General features: G+C 36.7%; 1 protein-coding gene across 11 annotated transcripts in view; it reads right to left on the bottom strand.

Moving 5' to 3' along the window:
- METTL15 (methyltransferase like 15) overlaps positions 1-21,069 on the bottom strand; it is a 366,039-nt gene that overhangs the window by 141,021 nt on the left and 203,949 nt on the right. For 5 of the 11 annotated variants that reach the window (XR_007156373.1, XR_007156374.1, XR_007156372.1 and 2 more), the window contains exon 10: positions 13,209-13,296. The exons of 5 other annotated variants lie outside the window; for them this stretch is intronic. Coding sequence is in view for 1 of the 6 variants with exons in the window: in XM_047878555.1 (XP_047734511.1) it covers positions 13,249-13,296 (48 nt within the window). In the remaining 5 variants the exon portion in view is untranslated. Of the gene's footprint in view, positions 1-13,191; positions 13,297-21,069 lie in introns of those variants that run through there. One more of the 11 variants, XM_047878555.1, reaches the window with a different exon arrangement.

The raw sequence follows: 21,069 nt of genomic DNA, 5'->3' as shown, positions 1-21,069 counted from the left end.
CCAAGTGCTCCTGCTTTGAGAGTTTGGTTGTCCCCAAAGGCTGATGGACTAGGATTCACCCTGGAACTCATATACTGTCTTTGGAAGTACTGTCCTAGTTGTTCTCTTGGAAATCAGGACTGGGACTGCAAGGCCTCCTCAGACATCTGGAGTTTTCTGGACACCAGAAACTCAGACCGGGTTTTGCTATGGGATAGGCACTCTTCATGTCTGAAGGCCTACAGCAGACTGAGTCTGTGGTGCCACATGAGATAGGTAGTCAGCGCAGTCAGTGTCAGCAGAAGCAGAGGGGCTGCTACTATCCTTGCAATAGAGGAGTTGGTGCTGCTGGCACCACTGCTACCTCCATGCTGGTGTAGGTGGGCGCTGGTGCTTCAGCAGGTTATACACCATGTCATCAAACATGAGCACTCACAGCTCAGCCACAGTATGAGTTTGTGGGCCAGGGTGCCAGTATGGAAAGGTGAAGCACAGTGTGATGATACCTGAGTGAGTCAGTGGCTGCATCACGGCTATAGCATGCATTCCTAAGGAAGACTAAGGAGGCAAGGCCCATGAGCAGTGGCTGGAGAGGAGCAGCATTAGGACAATCAGCTTGTCCCAGGTCTGTGACCTACTTGGTTAAGTTGATTTCTAAGTAATTTATTCTTTTTTATGTTATGCTAAATGATTGTTTTTCTTCATTTTTTTTCTTTTTTAAGATTATTTTTAAAGTTTATTTATTTATTTTGAGAGAGAGAGGGAACATAGTGGAGGAGGAGCAGAGACAGAGGAGAGAGATAATCCCAAGCAGCCTTTGCACTGTCAGTGCAGAGCCTAATGTGGGGTTCAAAGTCATGAACATGAGATCATGATGTGGGATAAAATCAAGGATTAGACACTTAACTAAGTCACAAAGGCACTGCTTTCTTAATTTCATTTTGGATTGTTCATTGTTAGTGTATAGAAATGCAACTGATTTCTATATGTTGATTTTGTATCCTGAGATTTTTCTGAATTAAGTTTTTAGTTCTGACAGCTTTTTGTGTGTGGAATCTCTAAGATTTTCTACATTTAAGATTATATCATCAGTAAATATCTTCCTTTCCAACATGGATGCCTTTTATTTCTTTTTCTTGCCTAATTGCTATGGCTAAAACTTCCAGTACTATGTTGAATAGAAGTGGTAAGAATGGAAACCCTTGCCTTGTTCCAGATCTTAAAGGAAAAGCTTTCAGTTTTTCACAATTGAGTATGACATTAGCTGTGAGTTCTTCATCTATGGCCTTTATTATGTTGAGGTAGTTTCCATCTATTCCTAGTTGGCTGAGTGTTTTCATTACGAAACAGTGTTCAATTTTCTCTAAAGTTTTTTCTGCATCACTTGAGATGATTATCTGATTTTTTTGTCTTTCATTCTGTTAAAGTGGTGTATTACATTTCATATGTTAAACCATCCTTGCATTCCAGGAAAACATCCCATTGGTCATAGTACATAATCCTTTTAATGTTCTGTTGAATTTGGTTTGCCAGTATTTTGTTGAAGATTCTTGCATCAATATTCATCAGGGATAATGGTCTATGGGGTTTTGCTTCTTTTCTTTTTATACCTTTGTCTAGTAATCAGAGTAATGCTAACCTCATAAAATGAGTTTAAAAGTGTTCTCTTAACTTTTTTTGGAAGCATTTGAGGATTGGTGTTAATTTTCCTTTAAGTATTTGGTAGAATTCTTCAGTGAAGCCATTTAGTCCTAGCCATCTAGTTTCTTTGTTGGAAGGCTATGAATCCTGATGCACAATTGATTTATTTATGATTTAATCTTAGGAGGTCTTATGTTTCTAGGAATTCATCTATTTTTTTCTGGGTCATCCAATTTTTTGGTATATAATTGTTCCTAGTAGTCTCTTATGATCCTTTTTATTTCTGTGGCATCAGTTATAATATCTCCTCTTTCATTTCAGGCTTTGTTGAATTTCCCTGTGTTTTTCTTAGTCTAGCTAAGGATTTGTCAATTTTGTTGATATTTTCAAAATACCAACTCTCAGTTTTGTTAAAAATGTTACTATTGTTTTGCTATTCTCTCTTTATTTCTACCCTAATCTTTATTATTTCCTTCTGTTAATTCTGGGTTTAGTTTGTTCTTCATTTCTATTTCCTTGCAGTATAAAATTAGGTTGTTGATTTGAGATCTTTCTTCTATTTTATTAATGTAGGTGATTATCATTATAAACTTACCTCTTAGTTCTGTTTTTTCACCCCATACATTTTGGTATGTTGTTTCATATTCATTTATCCTAAGATATTTTCTAATGTCCCTCATGATTTCTTCTTTGACCTGTTAGTTGCTCAAGAGTATGTTGTTTAATTTCCACATATTTATAAATTTTCCAGTTTTCCATTTACTGTTGATTTTTAGGTTTCATTCCATTATGGTCAAAAAAGATACTTGGTATGATTTCAGTTTTCTTAGATTTGTTAAAACTTTTTTTTTAATTGTTACATGGTTTGTAACCATATAACATGTGATCTATCCTGGAGTATGTTCTGTATGTACTCCAGAAGAATATCCATTTTGCTGTTTTGGGGTAGAGTGTTCTGTATATGTCTGATATGTTCAATTGGTCTATAGTGCTATTCATTTCCTCTATTTTATTATTTATCTTATGGCTGGTTGTTCTATCTTATATTGAAAATAGGACATTGAAATCTCCTACTATCATTGTGTAACTATCTACTTGTCCCTTCGATTCTATCAATGTTTGCTTTATATAGTTAAATGCTCTGATATTAGTTGCATATATAATTGATATATCTTCCTGTGGAATTGATCCTTTTATCATTATATAATGTCCTTCTTTGCCTCTTGTGATGATTTGTGACTTATAGCCTATTTTTCCTGAATTAAGTATTTAAGTATGGCCACCCCTACTTTTTCTTGGTTACGGTTATATTGAATATCTTTTTCTATCTTTTCACTTTCAGCCTATGTGTGTCCTTATATCTAAAATGAGTCTCTTATAGGAGCACCTGGGTGGCTCAGTCAGTTAAGCACCAGACTCTGGCTCAGGTCATGGTCTCTTGGTTTGTGAGTTTGAGCCCTGTGTCAGGCTCTGTGCTGACAGCTTGGAGCTCAGAGCCTGGAGCCTGCTTCAGATTCTGTCTCTCCCTCTCTTTGCTCTTTCCCCACTCATGCTGTCTCTCAAAAAATAGAACTTTTTAAATGGGTCTCTTATAGATACGTTATAGTTGGATCTCATATTCTTGATCTATTCAGCCACTCTGTGTCTTTGATTGAAGAATTTAATCCATTTAAATTTAAAGGAAGGATTTACTATTGACATTTTGTTCACTATTTCCTACATGTCTTATAGTTATTTTATCCTTCCTTTCTTCTCTTCCTTCCTTATGTTTTATTGATTTTTTTTGTGTGTGGTAATCTGCTTTAATTCCTTTCTGATTTTCTTTTGTGTATCTTCTATAGGTTTTATGTGTTTGCATGGTTACTATGGGGATTACATAAAACATCTTATAGTTCTGGGGCGCCTGGGTGGCCCAGTCGGTTGGGCGTCCGACTTCGGCTCAGGTCATGATCTCGTGGTGAGTTCGAGCCCCGCGTCAGGCTCTGTGCTGACAGCTCAGAGCCTGGAGCCTGTTTCAGATTCTGTGTCTCCCTCTTTCTCTGACCTTCCCTCATTCATGCTCTGTCTCTCTCTGTCTCAAAAATGAATAAATGTTAAAAAAAAAATTAAAAAAAACATCTTATAGTTCTAACAATCTATTTTAAACTGTTACCAACTTCAATTATATATAAAAACTCTACTCCTTACATGTCCTTCCTAGTTTGTCAATGTCATAAATGACATATTTTTATATTTTGTATGCATTAATATAGTTTTATAGTTATTTGTTACAATTTTATATTTTAAATTCTTTGCCAGAATCAAATATGATTTATGCACCACCATTAAAGCATTCTGTGTTTGTTTACCATAGCTTTATGATTTCATATGCTAATCATATTGCTGTTAGCATCCTTTTGTTTCAACCTGAAGGAGTCCACTTAGCACTTCTTCTAAGGCAGGTCTAATGCTAATGAACTCCCCCAGGTGTTGTTTATATGGCTAGGTCTTTATTATCCCTCCTTTTAAGCATTTTTTAAATTTATTTTTGAGAGAGAGAGAGAGATACACACAGAGTGCGAACAGGAGTGGGACAGAGAGAGAGAGGGAGATGGAGAATCCGAAGCAGGCTTCAGGCTCCGAGCTATCAACACAGAGCCAGATGTGGGGCTTGAACCCATGAACCGAGAATCATGACCTAAGCCGAGTCAGACGCCCAACTGATTGAGCCACCCAGGTGTCCCTTCCTCATTTTCGAAGAACAGTTTTGTGAGATAGAGTTTTCTTGGTTGGTAGTTTTTTGTTTTTTTTGTTTTTTTTCTTTTATCACTTTGAATACATCTCCACATTTTCCTTCTGGCTGATATATCTGCTAAAAATCTAATGAGAGCTCACTTGTGTGTGACAAGTTGCTCTTCTCATGATACTTTCAAGATTCTCTTTTTGTCTTTGAGTTTTAACAATTTGATTTTAATGTGTCTCAGTTTAGGCCTTGTTAGAGTCCTCCTAGTTAGAGTTCTTTGAGCTTCTTCAACCATTATTTCCTCAAATAAGCTCTCTGTCACCTTTTCTCTCTTTTCTCCTTCTGCGACTCCTGTAATGCATATATAGTAGTCCCCCTTTATCTGCAATCTAGCTTTCTGTGACTTCACTTACCCGTGGTCAATTGCAATCTGGAAGCAGTTGATCCTTCCTCTGAAGTATCATCAGAATGTTAGTGGTAGCCTAATGCTATACCACAATGCCTACATCATTCACTTCACTTCATCTAATCACACAGACATTTTATCATCTCACCTCATCACAAGAAAAAGAAGAATGAGTAAAGTATAATATTTTGAGATAGAACACATTCACATAACTTTTATTATAGCATATTGTTATAATTATTCTATTTCATTATTATTGTTGTTAATCTCTTAATATTCCTAATTTATAAATGAAATGCTATCATAAGCATGTAGTTATAGGAAAAATCATAGTATATATAAGGTTCAGATACCCTATGGAATACCCCATGGATAAGGGGGAATTACTATATTGTTCCATAGATGGTGTTCCACAAGTCCCTTTGGCTTTCTTCATTTTTCTTCTTTCCTTTTTTGTTTGTTTCTTCCTCTGAGTTAATAATTTCAAATGATCTGTCTTGAGTTTGTGATTCCTCTGTTTGATAAAGTCTGTTGTTGAATTCCTCTAGTGAATTTTTTAATTTAGTTACTATATTCTTCTACTCCAGAATTTTTGTCTGGTTCTTTTTTCCAAAGTTTCTATTTCTTTGTTGATGCATGTTTTTGTCATTCATCATCTTCCTGATTTTGTTTAGTTGTCTGTGTTCTCTTGCAGTTCATTGAGTTTTTTGAGATAATTACTTTGAATTCTTTAATAGATAAGTCATCAAATTCCATTTCTTTTGGGTCAGTTTTTGGAGATTTATTTTGTTTCTTTGATAGGGCTATGTTTCCTTATATTTTCATATGCCTTGTTATTTTTTTTTCAGTCATTTTTTTTTTGGTATTTTTATTTTATGGCCTTTTTATTTTTTGCTAGGATCTGGGCATTCAACAAAACAGCCACCTTTCCTGTTCTTATGAACTGGATACATACAGAGAAAGATCTTTCCCAATCAGCTTGGCTAGAGATTCTGGCCTCTCAAGTCTTTTCTAAGAAGGCATCTTTTCTGGGCTTGTATATGCCATTTCTGAATTAGAGGGGTTTGCTGGTTTCTTTTTCTGGAGCTCATAATCTCTCTCTCCCTCTGGTGTATGGGCTCATAATCTCTTTCTCCTTCTGGGGTATGTGCGTACACTGCAGGTTTGCTCGAGTTACAATAAACCATTGAACTCTTTTTTTCTCAGAGGCCCCCACATATCCAAATATGCCAGTTCTCTATCAGCACTGTGAGTTAGGTAAGACATTGCCTGTCCCTCACGCAGTCCCCCAAAAAGCCAGAATGTTAGGCACACGTTCCACATTTCCCTTTCCCTTCTTAGAAAAAAGTGGGCACTTTATCCCAAATGCATTAAGCTGTGTCAGCTTGGGGAAGGGACTACCATAGGTAAAATGCAATGGCTTTTCTTACCCATTTCAGTGCAAGTTTTCTGGTTTTGCACTTGTTTGAGGTACTGTGTTGTCTTAACTAAATTTCTGGATTCTCATGAAGGCTTTTTGGTATATTGTTGTTAAGTCAGTGTCTCTGTGAGGAATGAAGTCTGGGATGCCTATTTTACCATCTCGCTCTGACATAGTGTTTTTGGAAAATTTGTATTTGATTATAGATCAGCAGAGCATGCAGCTCAATTTAGTCCTCCCCTCACTTATCTTATATGAAGCCCTGAATGATACAGAATTGTCTTCCAGGCCCCTCTAGACACTCTATATCCATACATTTTCCAATGTTTGAAAACCCAGTATCAGAATACCATTCACAGGAAGCCTCACTACAGGAGTGTCACCTTCAAGAGTGAAGGGATTACCACTTCATGAATGAACTAATTCAACTGATAAATAGTCTTAGCCTTCAGAAATTGAATTTTCATGATTTTTTTAACACTAAATTGTAATCTACTTCTGTATTGTTTCTACTCATTGCTCCTATTCCTACCCTCAGGAGAAATTCAAACTAATTGGTCTGAGTTTGTTTTTGTTGTTGTTTCCTTTTAATTACATAGGGCAGTCCTTTATCTAAACATGAATACAATGACTCATTCTAGTTTCATCTGGTTCTGGATGAACATCCCCAAGCCCTTTTGTTGTATGAATCAAGGACTTCTTTCCATCTGTATGGCCTCCATGGAGTCTGGTTTGCTTTTGTCCTACCTAAAATTTTCTTTAAAGGACTCCAGAACTTAACACAAGATTCCAAATGGTGTCAAGTTAACATTCTGCTTTTTTGTCCAATCCTCCACATATTTTTCACATAAAATAATGCCAATTGAAGTCTTCCATATTCTATTCTTGTGAAAGGAATTCCACAGTTTCCAGACTCAGAGTCCTAAAGGAGGAATATGATTAGCATAGAAAATAATAGGTTTATTACTTCATTGAGACCCAACATACTCTGATATTTAATATTCCCCACCTAGCGTTCTCTCTACTCTTTTCTTATATTTTTCTTAATATCACCATTGTGATTCTTTGCTCAATTATTTGGTGGGTCCAATGTTTTGTGTAATTTATTTGTTTAATACTATTCCTATTTGACTGTAGCCATAAGAAAAGGAATCTTGTTTATCTTGTTCATGGATACAGCTGGTGTTTAGCATATTACTTGGCCGTTATTGATCATCAATACATACTTATTGAATAAATAAAAATGCTCTCTCCATTTTTCTTTGAAGGCCATCTGCATTGGCTGGGTCTTCCAGGAAGCTGACATTGAGATGGAGTTATGAGTGTAATCAGTTTATTGGAATAATGTTTGTCAAAGATAACAGTGAGAGGAAACAGAATTAGGTAGGGAGAGCCTTGAACATTCTTCTCCAATCCAATGAGGAGCTCTACAGCAAAAAGTACTCATTACAGGAATTCTGTGTTGGGAAGAAATAGACAAGCTCCAGTATCCCAACCTCTTGGGAGCCAATACTATGGTTTGATCATATTTTCTGGCATGTTATAAGCATTAAGTAAATATTTACTAAGTGAAATAGCAATATCATAGGATTCTTTATGCTCTCCTCCCCCTGTCCAGGAAGGAAAGATGTGCTTTAAAAGAGGATACGGTTCTGGTAGTGTATTTATTAGAATTCCTCATTAGGAGGCAACAGAAACCAAATCTAGTTGGTATAAGTAAAGAAACATTTTTGGTTTTGTTTTTGTTTTTTTTTGGGGGGTGGATATATTTTAAGGATAAAGAGATGCCTTACAGATCCTGAAAGATGCCAGGCCTCACAGATTCTGGAAAGCCTTCTGGATCCCAGGCAGTGTTCCTCTTCCACATCATGCCTGAGTCTACAGATAGGCTTTTCCATTTATCTTGTTCTCCAGGGGAAAGTGGCGATCCAACATCTTATGAGTTTACATTGTATGGTTACAATACAAACTATCAGCTGCTTCTCAGTTCCAAATACCAATTCTCATGAGAAGGATTAGGCTAAATAATCTGCTTGGCTCATCCTGAATCATGTTTTCAGCCCAGTCCCAATCAGCCTTGCCTAGGGAGTGAAGTGGGATGGTAGGTGAGGTGGTTGGATTATACAATGGAAATATGGCTGGTAAGTTCATCTCATGCTTGTGACCTGGAGGAGCAGTTCGAACAGAATGAAGATAGCAAGTGAAAGAATGTATCTCTGGACATGAAAAGATGTCATGGTGACTGTATCCCTGGAAATCTTAAAAAAGAAGATTTAGGAGCTCCTGGGTGGCTCAGTTGGTTGACTGTCCAACTCTTGATTTTGGCTTGGCACATGATCTCACAGTTTGTGAATTTGAGCCCCTTGTCAGGCTCAGTGCTGGCAGAGCAGAGCCTGCTTGGGATTCTCAATACCACCCTCTCTGCCCCTCCCCTGCTTCTGCACATGCTTTCTTTCTCATTCTGTCAAAAATAAATAAATAAACATTAAGAGAAAAAAAAGAAGAGAAGCTTTAATGGTGTGGTTTAGATATTCCCTTAGAGGCAAAACACCCTCTTAATGTCTCTTCCAGCTCCCATGACTCCAGTGATCAGGCACTCTCTCCTGAGGGGTGAGTTTCTTTTCTATGTCTTTTAAGACCATCTCGAGTCAAATTTACTTTTGGATCAAGCAGGTAAATGGAGATAGGGATCAAGGTGAAAGAACTGCACCTCTCAGAAATCACTCCAGAGAACTGGTATTAATAGGGTGTGGATGTTACTCTCTATAAAAATCACTCATATAATTAAAGTTGCTTCAGTTAGGAGGGTAACTGATTCTGCAAATTTAATAGTTGTTCTTTTAGTTAAATCAGTTTGTCAAAGAGCATGATGGGTACAGTTTTTTATGAGTTGCAAAGCAGAACAAATAATAATTTCGTATATATATAAATTTAAAACCAAAATTTACAATGCTATCCCAACAAATACTTTGACTGTTTGGGTCTCAGTGTCAATAGTTCACTAATTCTCTTACATATTCACTCATTATTTCATCTAACAAACACATCTCACGTGTCTCCACAATGTCAGGTTCTATGCTAAGTTTGGGAGATACAAAGGTAAATCACATAGTTCCTTCCCTTAAAGACACTACTATTTTGCAGAGATGGTCACATAAATAGGTAATCACAAGACACCAAAAAGTACTACAATGAAACCACATAGTGGTGCTGAAGGAATCCAGGGGAGGCAGTAGGAAAGATTAACTGAAGTTTCAAAATTTAGATCTCTGAGATTCTACGTGTACTTTCTTTTTCTATTTCAGATCCAAAGTACTGCTTTTAGCATGAGGCACTTCTTCCCTAATTAATTTTTCATTTTTATACTTCATGCTTCAGTCAAAGTTGCAAGCCTGGTGTAGTGCTTTTTACTGATTCTGTAACAAATTAGCACAAATTTAGTGGCTTAAAACAACACCTTTTATTACCCTTACAGTTTCAGTAGGAAGTATAATATGACATGATTGCTTAGGGCCTCACAAGGCTAAAATCAGTTCTCAGCCTTTTGCAGCCCAAGATTCACATCCAGGCTAACTGGTTGTTGACAGAATTCAGTTACTTGTGGCTGTTCCATGGTGGGTTGATGTTCCCATTGCCTTGACACATGGTCCCTTTTATTTTCAAGCCAACAAAAGCACATAGCATCCTCCTTGTATTTTGAATATCTCAGATTTCCTCTTCTGCTTTAAAGGGATCATGTAATCTCCCTATCTTAAAATCCACTGATTAGTAACTTTAATTACATTTGTGTAATTCTATCATGTAACAACATATTCATGGGTGTAAAACCAGAAAGAGATAAGATCACAGAACAAAAAATCTACCTATTATACCTGACATATGCATATTATTCTTCCTTTCTTTGCTGGTTGATTCCTTTTGAATCACTATAAAAAGTGACCAGTGTCTTAGACAGAAGATGTACTAAACTCAAAGGCAATGCCTAATAAAATGAAGATTTCTTTGGACTAGGTCAGGTGATTAAACCACTTAGTCCTAATTTGTGGTTTTCTTTCATTAAACCTCTCAGTCATTCTAGGGTAGTCAGTAAAGGTAGAGGCTGATAACCGAGCTGATTGGTATTGACTACTTACCATGAATCAGGCACATAAATTCATGTAATCCTCACAATGCTCTTATGAAGTAGAAGTATTACTGTGATTATTTGAAAGATAAAGTAATGAAGATCCAGAGAGTCTGTATAGCCAGACAGGAAATCCTGAGATGTAAATCTAAGGCTACTATCCAGTGTTGTTTCTCCTGGTAATCAGAGAGAAACTTTCTTTTATATGTAAACTAGGTGGGAAAGAAAAAAGAGATGAGAAGGGAAGGGAATATTTATGTGTCAAACACATGCACACACACACAGTCTCATGGAATTCCCCAAGATATTCTATTTGGTTATATATTCTCCATTTATGGAAAGGAAACTGAAGCTCAATAAGGTTAAGTAATTTTGCCAAGACCCTAGACTTTGTAAGAGGTAACCAGAGAACCACGTGTAAATCCAAAGTCTGTAGTCCTTCAGTTTATGCTACCTGTCCTACAAGTGACACACTCCTTCCAAAGTTAAAAGCAAAAGTTTTGCCTATTAGGAGCAGGAAATGAAAAGAGAAATGTTCTGTGTGCAGTGAACCAGGATGTTATTAGCACCCGTGAGGTTCTGGACACATCCATGGTGTCAGGCTCAAGTATGGAGCTGAATGTGCCCAATCTCTTCAAGAAATGAGCCCTGAGGCCAGCACACCTGGGCCTGTGTCAACCACAAACATGCCAGGTGATGCCTCTTCCACTCAGGAGAACACCTTGGTTCAGCCAGGATACCATCTGGGTCTCTGATTAATTTGAAGGTGGGTTAGCTCTAAATACCTAGAGAAACTGGTATTAATCTGTGAAATCATTCCAGATTGCTCTACAAAATGACATCATTCAAATGATATTTTTGTTCCCAGGCCTTTGATTTGGCATGGTTCAGCTGGTCTGAAAATGTTCTGCCCAAATAGAACTTATGCCACTGCTTTGACAGAAGCCACTTTTGGAGTCAGAAGATGCCAGGCCATTGTCCACCCAGCCAGAGCTCCTGGTTTGGCTTTCCTTCTAAACAAACCCTGGCCTTTCAAACCTTTCCTGTAGAGAGAGCTTTCTCCTACCTCTTCTTTAAGACTTCATAAATATGCCCAAGTAATTTCTTATGAGAAAGAGCAGAAACTTTATATATATACATTTTTTTACTTTTTCATTATTTAAAATTTTAAATAGACTTTCATATACAAAGGGCTCAGGTTATTCATTCAACAAGCATTTATTAAGTGTCTACTGCAAGTCAGACACTGTATTAGCTATCTTGGGCTCTGCAGTAAATAATATTGTCAAGGTTTTTCAAAGAGCTTGGAATCCAGTGGAAGGAGACAGAAAACAACAAAGTCAATACACACATAAGCAAAATAATTACAGATTGTAAAAAGTGTTATGAGAGAGACATATAAGCAGGGTTATGAGATACCAAAAATCCACAGAGGCAACTTTAGATAGAAGGCAGGGAAAGACCTCACTAAGACGGTGACATCTGAGCTGGGTCCTGAAAGGTGAGAAGGAGCAAAGAGCTGTAAGTATAAAATTACAAGTAGAGAGAAGAATACATGCAAAGGCCTTGAGGTGGGAAACAGCTTGGTGTTTTTGAGGAAGAGAAAGGCAGTTAGTGTGCTAGGAGGGTAGTGAGTGAAGGAAAAAGGTATTATGAGATAATGTTTTGAAGGTAGGGAGAATCTAAATCATGGTGGCAGTAGGTGCTGGAGGCCACATTGTATATATATATATATGTATATAATATATAATATATAATATATAATATATAATATATAATATATAATATATAATATATAATATATATAAGCAAATATATATATATGTTTGATCTTTCCACAAACCAGTTAAGGATTAATGTCTTTTCTACCAATAGAATTTAACCAACTGAATGGCGGGTTTCCTCCAAAGACAAGGAAGCCTAGCCTTAGAGAGCTACTATTAACCTACAAAATAGTTCCAAATTGCTGCATAAATAAAATTCTTCAAATATAATTTTTGTTTCCAGGCCTTTGTATTGATGGGGCCCAGAAAATTAAAAAATCTATTTAAAAATAAGAATTTTTCAAATTTCAAGAGAGACAACTTTAAAACAGTGAATGAGGGATGAAATTATATGAATACTTCCATCCAAAGTTGATAACGGACAACAGGTTTGGGGATAGGCAGACAAAGACCTCTCAACTACTTCTGTATAAATGATTGTAAAATCTGTGTTCAACCTCAAGATCACACCCAATTCCTATTCATGCCTCCTACTCTCTTCCATTGTGGTTCCTAATACCCTTTAGTTGGCAGCATACGTTGACATACAATATACATGAAGGGGTTAAAAGTTAGAAGTTCAATACTGATTTTAAAATAAGTTTTGTCAAATAGAAAAAAATGCACCCAATTATAGTGCCACTCACTGATTTTCCTTAAGCTCTATGTCTCTGTGTGAGTAGCAATGTTTACTGCCCTGACCTTTCTTATTTTGTTTGTTGGATAAGCTATCTAAGGAAGATGGAGTTTAATCAGTTTTATTTTTTATTTCCTCTGCTGCCCTCAAACCATTCTACAAGATTTTTCTTCTCTGTCCTCTTAGGCCAATTTGTTAACTTTTTTGGCCACTTCTGGATATTAATAAAACTGTTATTTTCAAATATTAAAATCAATCTAAAACAACATCTATCCTCAAATTTAGGTTCCTCTCTTTTCTAGTTTGGCATTGCACAATAAATCTACAGATTAGAGTGAAAAAGAGGATAGCCATTTCTTCGCTACTCTGATATCCCATTCTCCATATTCTCACCTCACCCCATTATGTTCCTGTGAGAGCACCAAAGTGAGAGAGCCATGTAGGCTGGTTCATTGGTCAGCCATTTTTACCTAAACATTCTGTCCTCCCAGCAGAAAGGTCAGACAGCATTTCTCACCTGTGCTGTGAAGAAGTGCAGGCTGGGTCTGGGGACATCTCTAAGAGTTCAGATTCTCAAGCTTAATTTGCAAAGAAAGGAAGTAGACCTAATGTAGAGAGAATAATAAATTACATCACAAAAATTACATTATCTATACCATATACACTGACTCTCAATTTTCATCTAGAGAGCCATTTTCATTCTTACAACCATGAAATCCTTTTGAGGGAAATCAAAGCCGAGAGAATAAGTGACTAGCTTCATGGCTCCAGGTGAAATGAACCTTCCAGCAGAGCTTATAAAACTTAGTCCCTCTCAAGTTTTGGCTTAAGAGATTTCTTAATCGTTAGCCATCTTCATTGAAGACCTCTAAGTCCTGCCTATGATGATTTTGCTTAGTTATAAATTTCCTGTTATGCCTAACTGAAACATGATATGTGACTGGGTAATACTGCTCTGTCATATTAAACTGCCTTAAGTTTATACTTAATGATATTCAAATGCAAGGACACACACTGTCATACTATGGCTTAGACAGCAACCTGTGTAGACTGATGAAGACTATATACTCCCTTACACCTGGACTGTAGGCCATGGTTTATGAAATGCTCTCTCACACACACATATCATCACACTGACTTGCTAGTAAGGCAGATACTCTCATAGAGAAGTGGGGCAAAGGACTTGAAATGTTCATGTTGCTTATTTATTTGTGTTGATGAATGATTGTTTCTGAATTCATACTTTAAGTAGTCTGCTTCAAATTCCATTAGGTTTAACAAGTAAGAGAGATTTCTTCTGCTACTGCCACACTGTCTGTAAGGAGAAATTAATGGAGCTCATTGCATTTTCCAGGTTGGCTAAACTTCTCAAATTCAGGTAGGATATGGGAGAGTGGGTAATCTTTGTAAATAAGAGTTGCTTGGTTACCAATGGCCTATTTTAATAGTTAGGGTAGGGAATGTATATAAGGAGGTTTATAATTCCTACGTCTCAAAATTTAAGTTAAAAATTTTAATTGTGATTTATTTTCTTAAACAGAGCAAAGCTCCTTAGGGACAGTGCCCAGGCAGTGAATGAATACCTGTTGATTGTTTGAAAACATCACTTTGTGTTCTATATTTATACTTTTATCAATGTGCTAACTGAAGTACAAAAGGAATTCCCCAACTTGGGTCAGATGCTGAACAATAAAAAGATATAAAGGCAAAAACATGTAGAGCAAAAGGAGCGATCACCATTTAGAAAGACCAGGCTTTTCTCCAAAAATCTTCAAACCAAGTAATTTTCTTTCTAGATGGATTTTGCCATGAAAGGGGCAATTGTTTCAGCAAACTTGGGTTGATTCAGTGTTTAATAGGCTTAAATTGTAGATTATGGGTGGCCCTTTTATTTTTTTAATGCCAGATGTAATTCTATAATAAAACTACTTTTATTTATTAAAAATCACATACAAATTGTTAAATAGGAAATCTACCCTCTTTGCTCTTCCCTTGTTTTTCTCATTTCTTTCCAGTGCCTCTGAAATAGTCAATTTGCATCTGTAGATTTGTGAATTTTGGCCATAATCCATAAATTAGAAACAATAATTTGTGTGGGGAATAAGTTTAGGAATTCCCTGAGCCTGCACTGATGGGTTAACAAGGCATAAAGAATTAGAAACCCATAGGATGTTCACACCCAAGTTTGGGTAAACTAGGTTAGGTAAATAGGTATAGAGAGGGTGGGGCAAAGGCCCCAGTATAGATAAGGCGGGGCAAATGCCCCAATATAGAACAAAGGTTTACAAGGTAAATAAGGTTAGGTATTCAGGGCAGAAACACCCCTCCCCCCCTTTAGTAGTATAGCAGAAAGCTGCTTCCACAGGAAGGAAGGACCAAATTAGGTGAACAGGTTAATAGGGTTATATACCTCTTTGGGGCAAAGTTGCCCAAAGCGGAGCTAATTAACAAAAGAAAGGTGCCTTTTTGACCCTGAGGTAGCATGCTCTGTCTTTCTTGTCCCCCTAGACCAGTTTAGGTAAACACAGGTGGTGCTTCACGTCTGCTGTAAACAAACTTCCACCAGGAGTCAGGATTTTGTTTTGTATTAACCCAAACCCTTAACATCATATACCTTCAAAAACCCCTTTCCCTCACGCCCATGAGTTAATATTGTTTCATTGCCTCTTTGTGCACTTCCATCACCATGTTTGTAAGCCTTCTGATCCTAATAAAAACGGAGCAAGTACCCTTAATCAGGGCTCTTGTCTTCTCCTGGACATTAGGAGAAGAAAAATCTGTCACATTTTTAATCCTGCATCCCGCTTTCTTGCTGGACAAGAAAGAACTCCAGACCCAGAGTATATGACAAATTTGTGGCCATATTTGTAAACAATTCCTTGGACCAGGTTATGGTGATCATCTCTATTTTGAATGCAGGCATTGCTCCTTATTTGTCTTTAGTTCCTGGAGCACACAGTAGGTATATAGTGAATGCTTGGAAAAATGAGTACATATGAAGGAAGTAGAGAGGGAAGGTTAGAGCTTGTATCCATTAGCCTAATATTGGTGGCTATCTTCAGTGTAGCAGAGAAACATTTCTAAGGGCAAGAGAAAAACCCTTCAAGATGTCCATGAAACAAACCATTGTGGCTACAATACCTTCTGTGCTATCCCCTCCCTACTCCTTTTATAATCTTTATCATTTATATTTTATTTTTTTCATCAACACTTTACTTAAAAATATTTACAAAGAAGCAAAACCAATCCTGATATAAATCACAAAACTCAATGCCTACAGGGGATGGAAATTGACTGGGATCTTCTAGGGAGATGTAAGTATTCTACATCTCAATGTGATTATATATATATATATATATATATATATATATATATATATGTTAAATATATATATATATGTTAAAGCATTGAAATATATGCTTAAGAACTGTGCTGATTAAAGTATGTAACTTTTTCCTCAATTAAAAATATATTTAAAGAAAAGAAATAGACCGGGTAACTTAAATACATTCACAATTAAAACAAAAATTGTGTTATTAACTTCTAGATAGATACTATTCCTTATAGAAGGCTCTATGCCTAAAGCTGCTCCCTTTTTAAAAGAGGAAAAAAGTATAAAAAACACTAGCAGCTATATCTCTCCCTCTCCCCTTCCCCTTTGTTTCTTTCCTTTTTTCAAAAAAAATATTTATTAGCATTTTTCTTTCTGTTGTTCAATATCCATGAGTTGAGTCTGACAAGGAAGGCTGCGGGCCTATGCAGAGGAAGCCAAACATAGCATGGGGCAGGTGTATTTGCAAAGAGGGTGGTTGGCCCAGCAGTATCAGAAAATTGGCTACCTCCAGGGAGATTGAGCAAATAAATAAGTACATCAAGAACAATAAGAGTCAGGTTTCTCACTATTGGATAAAGAGCTACAAATACAGAAAAAGATAAAGCTAGAATAAATGCAGCTGCCATTGGGTTGGAATTGGATACCAGAGTGAGCTAAGTTTCCATTACAGATAAAGAAATAAATATAGATGTAAACATGTGTTTAGTTCCTAGCTATCTGCTAGAAAGGCTTGGGAGCAGTGGCATCTTAGTAGTAACGAATACCTCATGCTCTTGGTGTCAAATGCTAAATGAACCAGGGCTCTTTGAAGAAATGACTGAATCCAGGGCTGGGGCTGGAAAAGAACACGATGAACCTGGATCATCTTTGGTAACAGAAAGTACGGAAATGCTCAAAGAAGGATAGGGGCGTGTCAAAAGAACACAGAAGTAAACTTGAGGGGGCTCTAACTGGCCAAATAAAGGACAATTGGAGCCTTTAAAGAATGATATAACAAACTGTAACTCGTTGATTTAACTAGTACTCCACTGATATAAATAAACGAATGACTAAATAGATGGATAGAAGAGAAAGTTCCTCCATAGAGTGGAAAGCCTTCAATGAAATGTAGAAGGAATAATGGTTTTTAGAAAATTACCATTTGGCAAAAGGCACAGTCATAATTAGCCCAGGCAAGAAATTTCAGTGGATACTAAAACAGGTAGATGAAAATGAGACAAGGAATGAAAATTTTACATGGTTTCAAAGAATACTCTTACAAAGTACTTGTTAGTTACAGATGGAACAAAAAGTAGATAAACCTGGTCTTGATAAAGTGGTCAAAATGAACAACACTAGTAATGGAACAAATAGCCATAATGTGCAACTGATAAAATATAATGAAGAGACTACAGTGAGACAGTCTGGCCAAAAATACACAACGGGTATAATAATGGTTATATATCCAATAATGAAGAAACACTGGATGAATCTATACTGCAAGACATTCTAAAAAAAAACAACCGGCCTGTCTTCAAAAGTGCCAAGATCATGCAAGCTAAGTCAAGTATGGATGCAAGAGGAGGACACACTCTGAATTCTGTTTATAGATGTCAGGAAAGGCTGATCAAAGGAGATGACTCACAAGTGGTCTTGTAAACATTGCCGTATAAACTAGAGAGGAAGTCATTTTAGGCAAGGGGACAGCATTTTCAAATTGCAGGGTCCTGGGTACTTGTAGTGAGCTGGGTATATCTGGAGCCTAGAGATGGTAGAAGCAGCCAGGGTAATGAGGTGAGGCCAAATTATAAAGGGCCATTTTCTTTGCTTTCTTTTGCAGAGTATTATATACATATACAGTTTGAGAAACTGAAAAAAATGATCTGAGTTAATGTATTAGTCCAGGTCTTCTGAGAAACAGGTGCGAAGACAGGATTAAATGTACAAGTTTATTAAGAGAAATGCCTGCATGAAAGGGAACTGGGAGGAAGCTGAAGTCTGGGAGAGTCATTTGGTTGTGACATACATCTGACACTGAGTGAAGGAAAGATAAGGAAAGTTGGCGGGAAGGTTCAGTAAAACCATTTATGAGTCCTTGAGCCAAAGCATTCCCCTGTTTCCCAGGAACAGGACTGCATTACTATCCTACCTCACTCAGTTACTGGTGAGAAGCAGCCCATAGTAGGCACAGCCTCAGTGCAAACACAGGGAGAAACTTCATAGTGCAGCAGCTTGGATCCTTAGTCAATTAGGCTCCCTCTTGTAGAAGAAAGCAATATACATTCTCATGTACAAAACTCAAAAACATTTGATGATTATGAAAGGATTTAATTGACAGAAGAGGTGAAGGATATTCCAGGGAGAGGTGTGAAAAACCTTCAACTCAAGCATTTAGTACTTCACCTTTGTTGTTTTTAAATTATCAGTTGGCTTTTATTTACAAAGAAATGAGGCACTTTTGAGCCATGAGCCATGAGCACACTTATCAATCTGCAGTTAATAAACATGGACATCTAATCCTGGAGAGCCTACCAACTTGCTTTGGCTTCTTAATGTAGTTAAAATTTCTGTTTTTATTTGGTCCATCTGTGGAGGAGGCTAACTTAAATATCACATAACTGTCTTTTTTTCTGGAATTACTTTGATCCATCATGGTAACACAAGTTGTTTTACACTGAACAGAAGCTGTTTAGTAATTACATATGTGTTTCACTAATAAAATAGGGAAATACATTTTATTTATACTTAGTAGAAAAACACATTTTTCCCCCTTAAACACTAGGTTCATGTGGTAGAGAAAAGCTGGTAAAAAGGAATAGCAAAAGGGATCCTCAGTTTTGTGAAGGTTGGGAACAATTGAAATTACTGATCTTGTTGAGGTCCTATTGAGTCTGAAAAGAGTATGAATTCATAACACAATTTCAAGTTGTTTTAGTCTATTCTTAATTGCAAATTTTCTAAACCCTATTAAAGAAAGGAAATGGTCTTTCTAGACTCATTTTATCAGGTCTGGAGTCCCCTCATTCTTTATCAAGGGCCTGAAAAGTTCTCCAAATTGCATAAGTAACAACTATAAAATATGACTCACTGCATTTTTTTCACTGAGTAATGCAATTAACACTGCAATACTGTAGCCACTATTTTGAAAAAAATCTTATTAACATTTATTAACTGCTAGCAGAGAGATTTTTTTTAACCCTAAGAAAAGATTCAAGATGTCCATTATAGCTTTTAACAAACTTAACAATGTGCCCTTTCCTCAAAGTATGATTTGTCTGTTCCAAATGATGCCATTTAAAAACACAACAGAATATTTTATCAGGTAAAAAAAAATGGTGGCTAGAATAATTTGGAGGATTTTTTTTAATTTAATGGCAAGAAAATTATCCCAAAAATGAAATGCATACAAGAAATAGCTTAACTGGGGAATCATACTGAAGATGTGTCTGTAAAACAGCTACATATATACTATATATGTATACTCTAGCTTATATATGAGCTATAATTTTGACATTTGGTCTTCAAGATTATTCAGTTAAATGTCCTATAGTACCTAATACGATAGCAATATTTTATGAGTGGTGAAGAGGTTGAGGAAGGAAGATTTCCACTCCCTCTTTTTTTTTTTTTAATAATGATTTGCTTTAAATATCTTTCTCTATAACCATCATTCCTGGCTTAATATATGCTGTGGTTGTTTCCCGGCCAGGAATGCATCAATTTACCTACAGTATAAACTTGTCTTTTAATGCTGATCAACCCTGGTGTAGTCAGCCTGAAGCAATTTTTAGAGAGGTTGCTAGTATGAATTAGTTTGATTTTGGATGTGGCTACAAAGATCTGTTTTGGTTATTTTATTTTTAAAGCTGTTTTGTAAGTCGTACCAAATGCATTGGCCCTTTAGAGAACAGGATTGACAAGATGCAGCTTCCTCCTGATCAGGGCCACTGCACAACATGGTTTCAGGGGGCATGGCTTGCATCTCTTCCCACGTGAGATGCAGTACAATAGAAGAAAATAAACTGTTCATTTCTTCCCAGATAGTTATGGGAGAAAGTATTCTTAAAAAGGTAAAAAACTGATCACTGCTATAACAAAGCCAGGTATACAGAAAGATTGACATTTATTCTGGGCTTAATACCTTCCTGTCCAGTATGAAAGCCACTACACACTCGTAGCTACTGAGTTATTGAAATGTAGCTAGTCCAAACTGAGATGTGCTCTAAGGGTAAAATACATACCAGATTTCAAAGACTTAGTACAAAAGAAGGAATATAAGATATCTTGTTACTTTTGTATATTGATTACATGTTGGAATATATTGGATGCATTCATTTAAATAGATTATGCTATTAAAATTGATTTGAACTGTTTCATTTTACTTTTCTCAGTGTGACTTCTCAAAATTAAAAATTACAGTGTGGCTTGATTTGGTGGCTTGCATTGTATTTCCATTAGACAGCACTCATCTGGAATATTTGATCTACTCAGGTTTTTGGAAATAATTTTATCTCTTCTATTCATTGTGCCCAGTCAAAACTGTTACAGGAGCTCAGATTAGCCTTGGGACACTGCCCAAGTGGGTGATACCAAGATTGGGATCCTCGAAAACAATGTATGGAGCTTGAAGTATCTAGGACTGAAGGGACCAGGTGAACCTGAATGGTAGAAATTGTCAGCCTTGATCCTTAGATGTTTCACAGGGTCAGATTTGGAAATGCGATGAACTTAGATGTTTTTCTAGTGCTAGAATTACTGAACTTGAGCCCATCATAGACGTGAGGGCTTTATAACCACTCAATGTTACACAAAATTAATCTGTGTGCACCTGTTTATTTAAAGAGACTCTGGGGTGCCTGGGTGGCTCAGTCGGTTAAGTGTTAAGCATACGACTTCAGCTCAGATCATGATCTCACGGTTTGGGAGTCTGAACCCCACACAGGGCTCTGTGCTGACATCTCAGAGCCTGGAGCCTGCTTCACATTCTGTCTCCCTCTCTCTCTGCTCTTCTCCCGCTTGTACTCTCTCTCTCTCAAAAATAAATAAACATTAAAAGTAAATAAAT

This window comes from Prionailurus viverrinus, chromosome D1 (assembly GCF_022837055.1).
Source record: "Prionailurus viverrinus isolate Anna chromosome D1, UM_Priviv_1.0, whole genome shotgun sequence".
In the NCBI taxonomy this organism is placed as follows: Eukaryota; Metazoa; Chordata; class Mammalia; order Carnivora; family Felidae; genus Prionailurus; species Prionailurus viverrinus.
The sequence above is the reverse complement of the archived record's forward strand: the minus strand, read 5'-3'. Positions and strand labels throughout refer to the sequence as shown.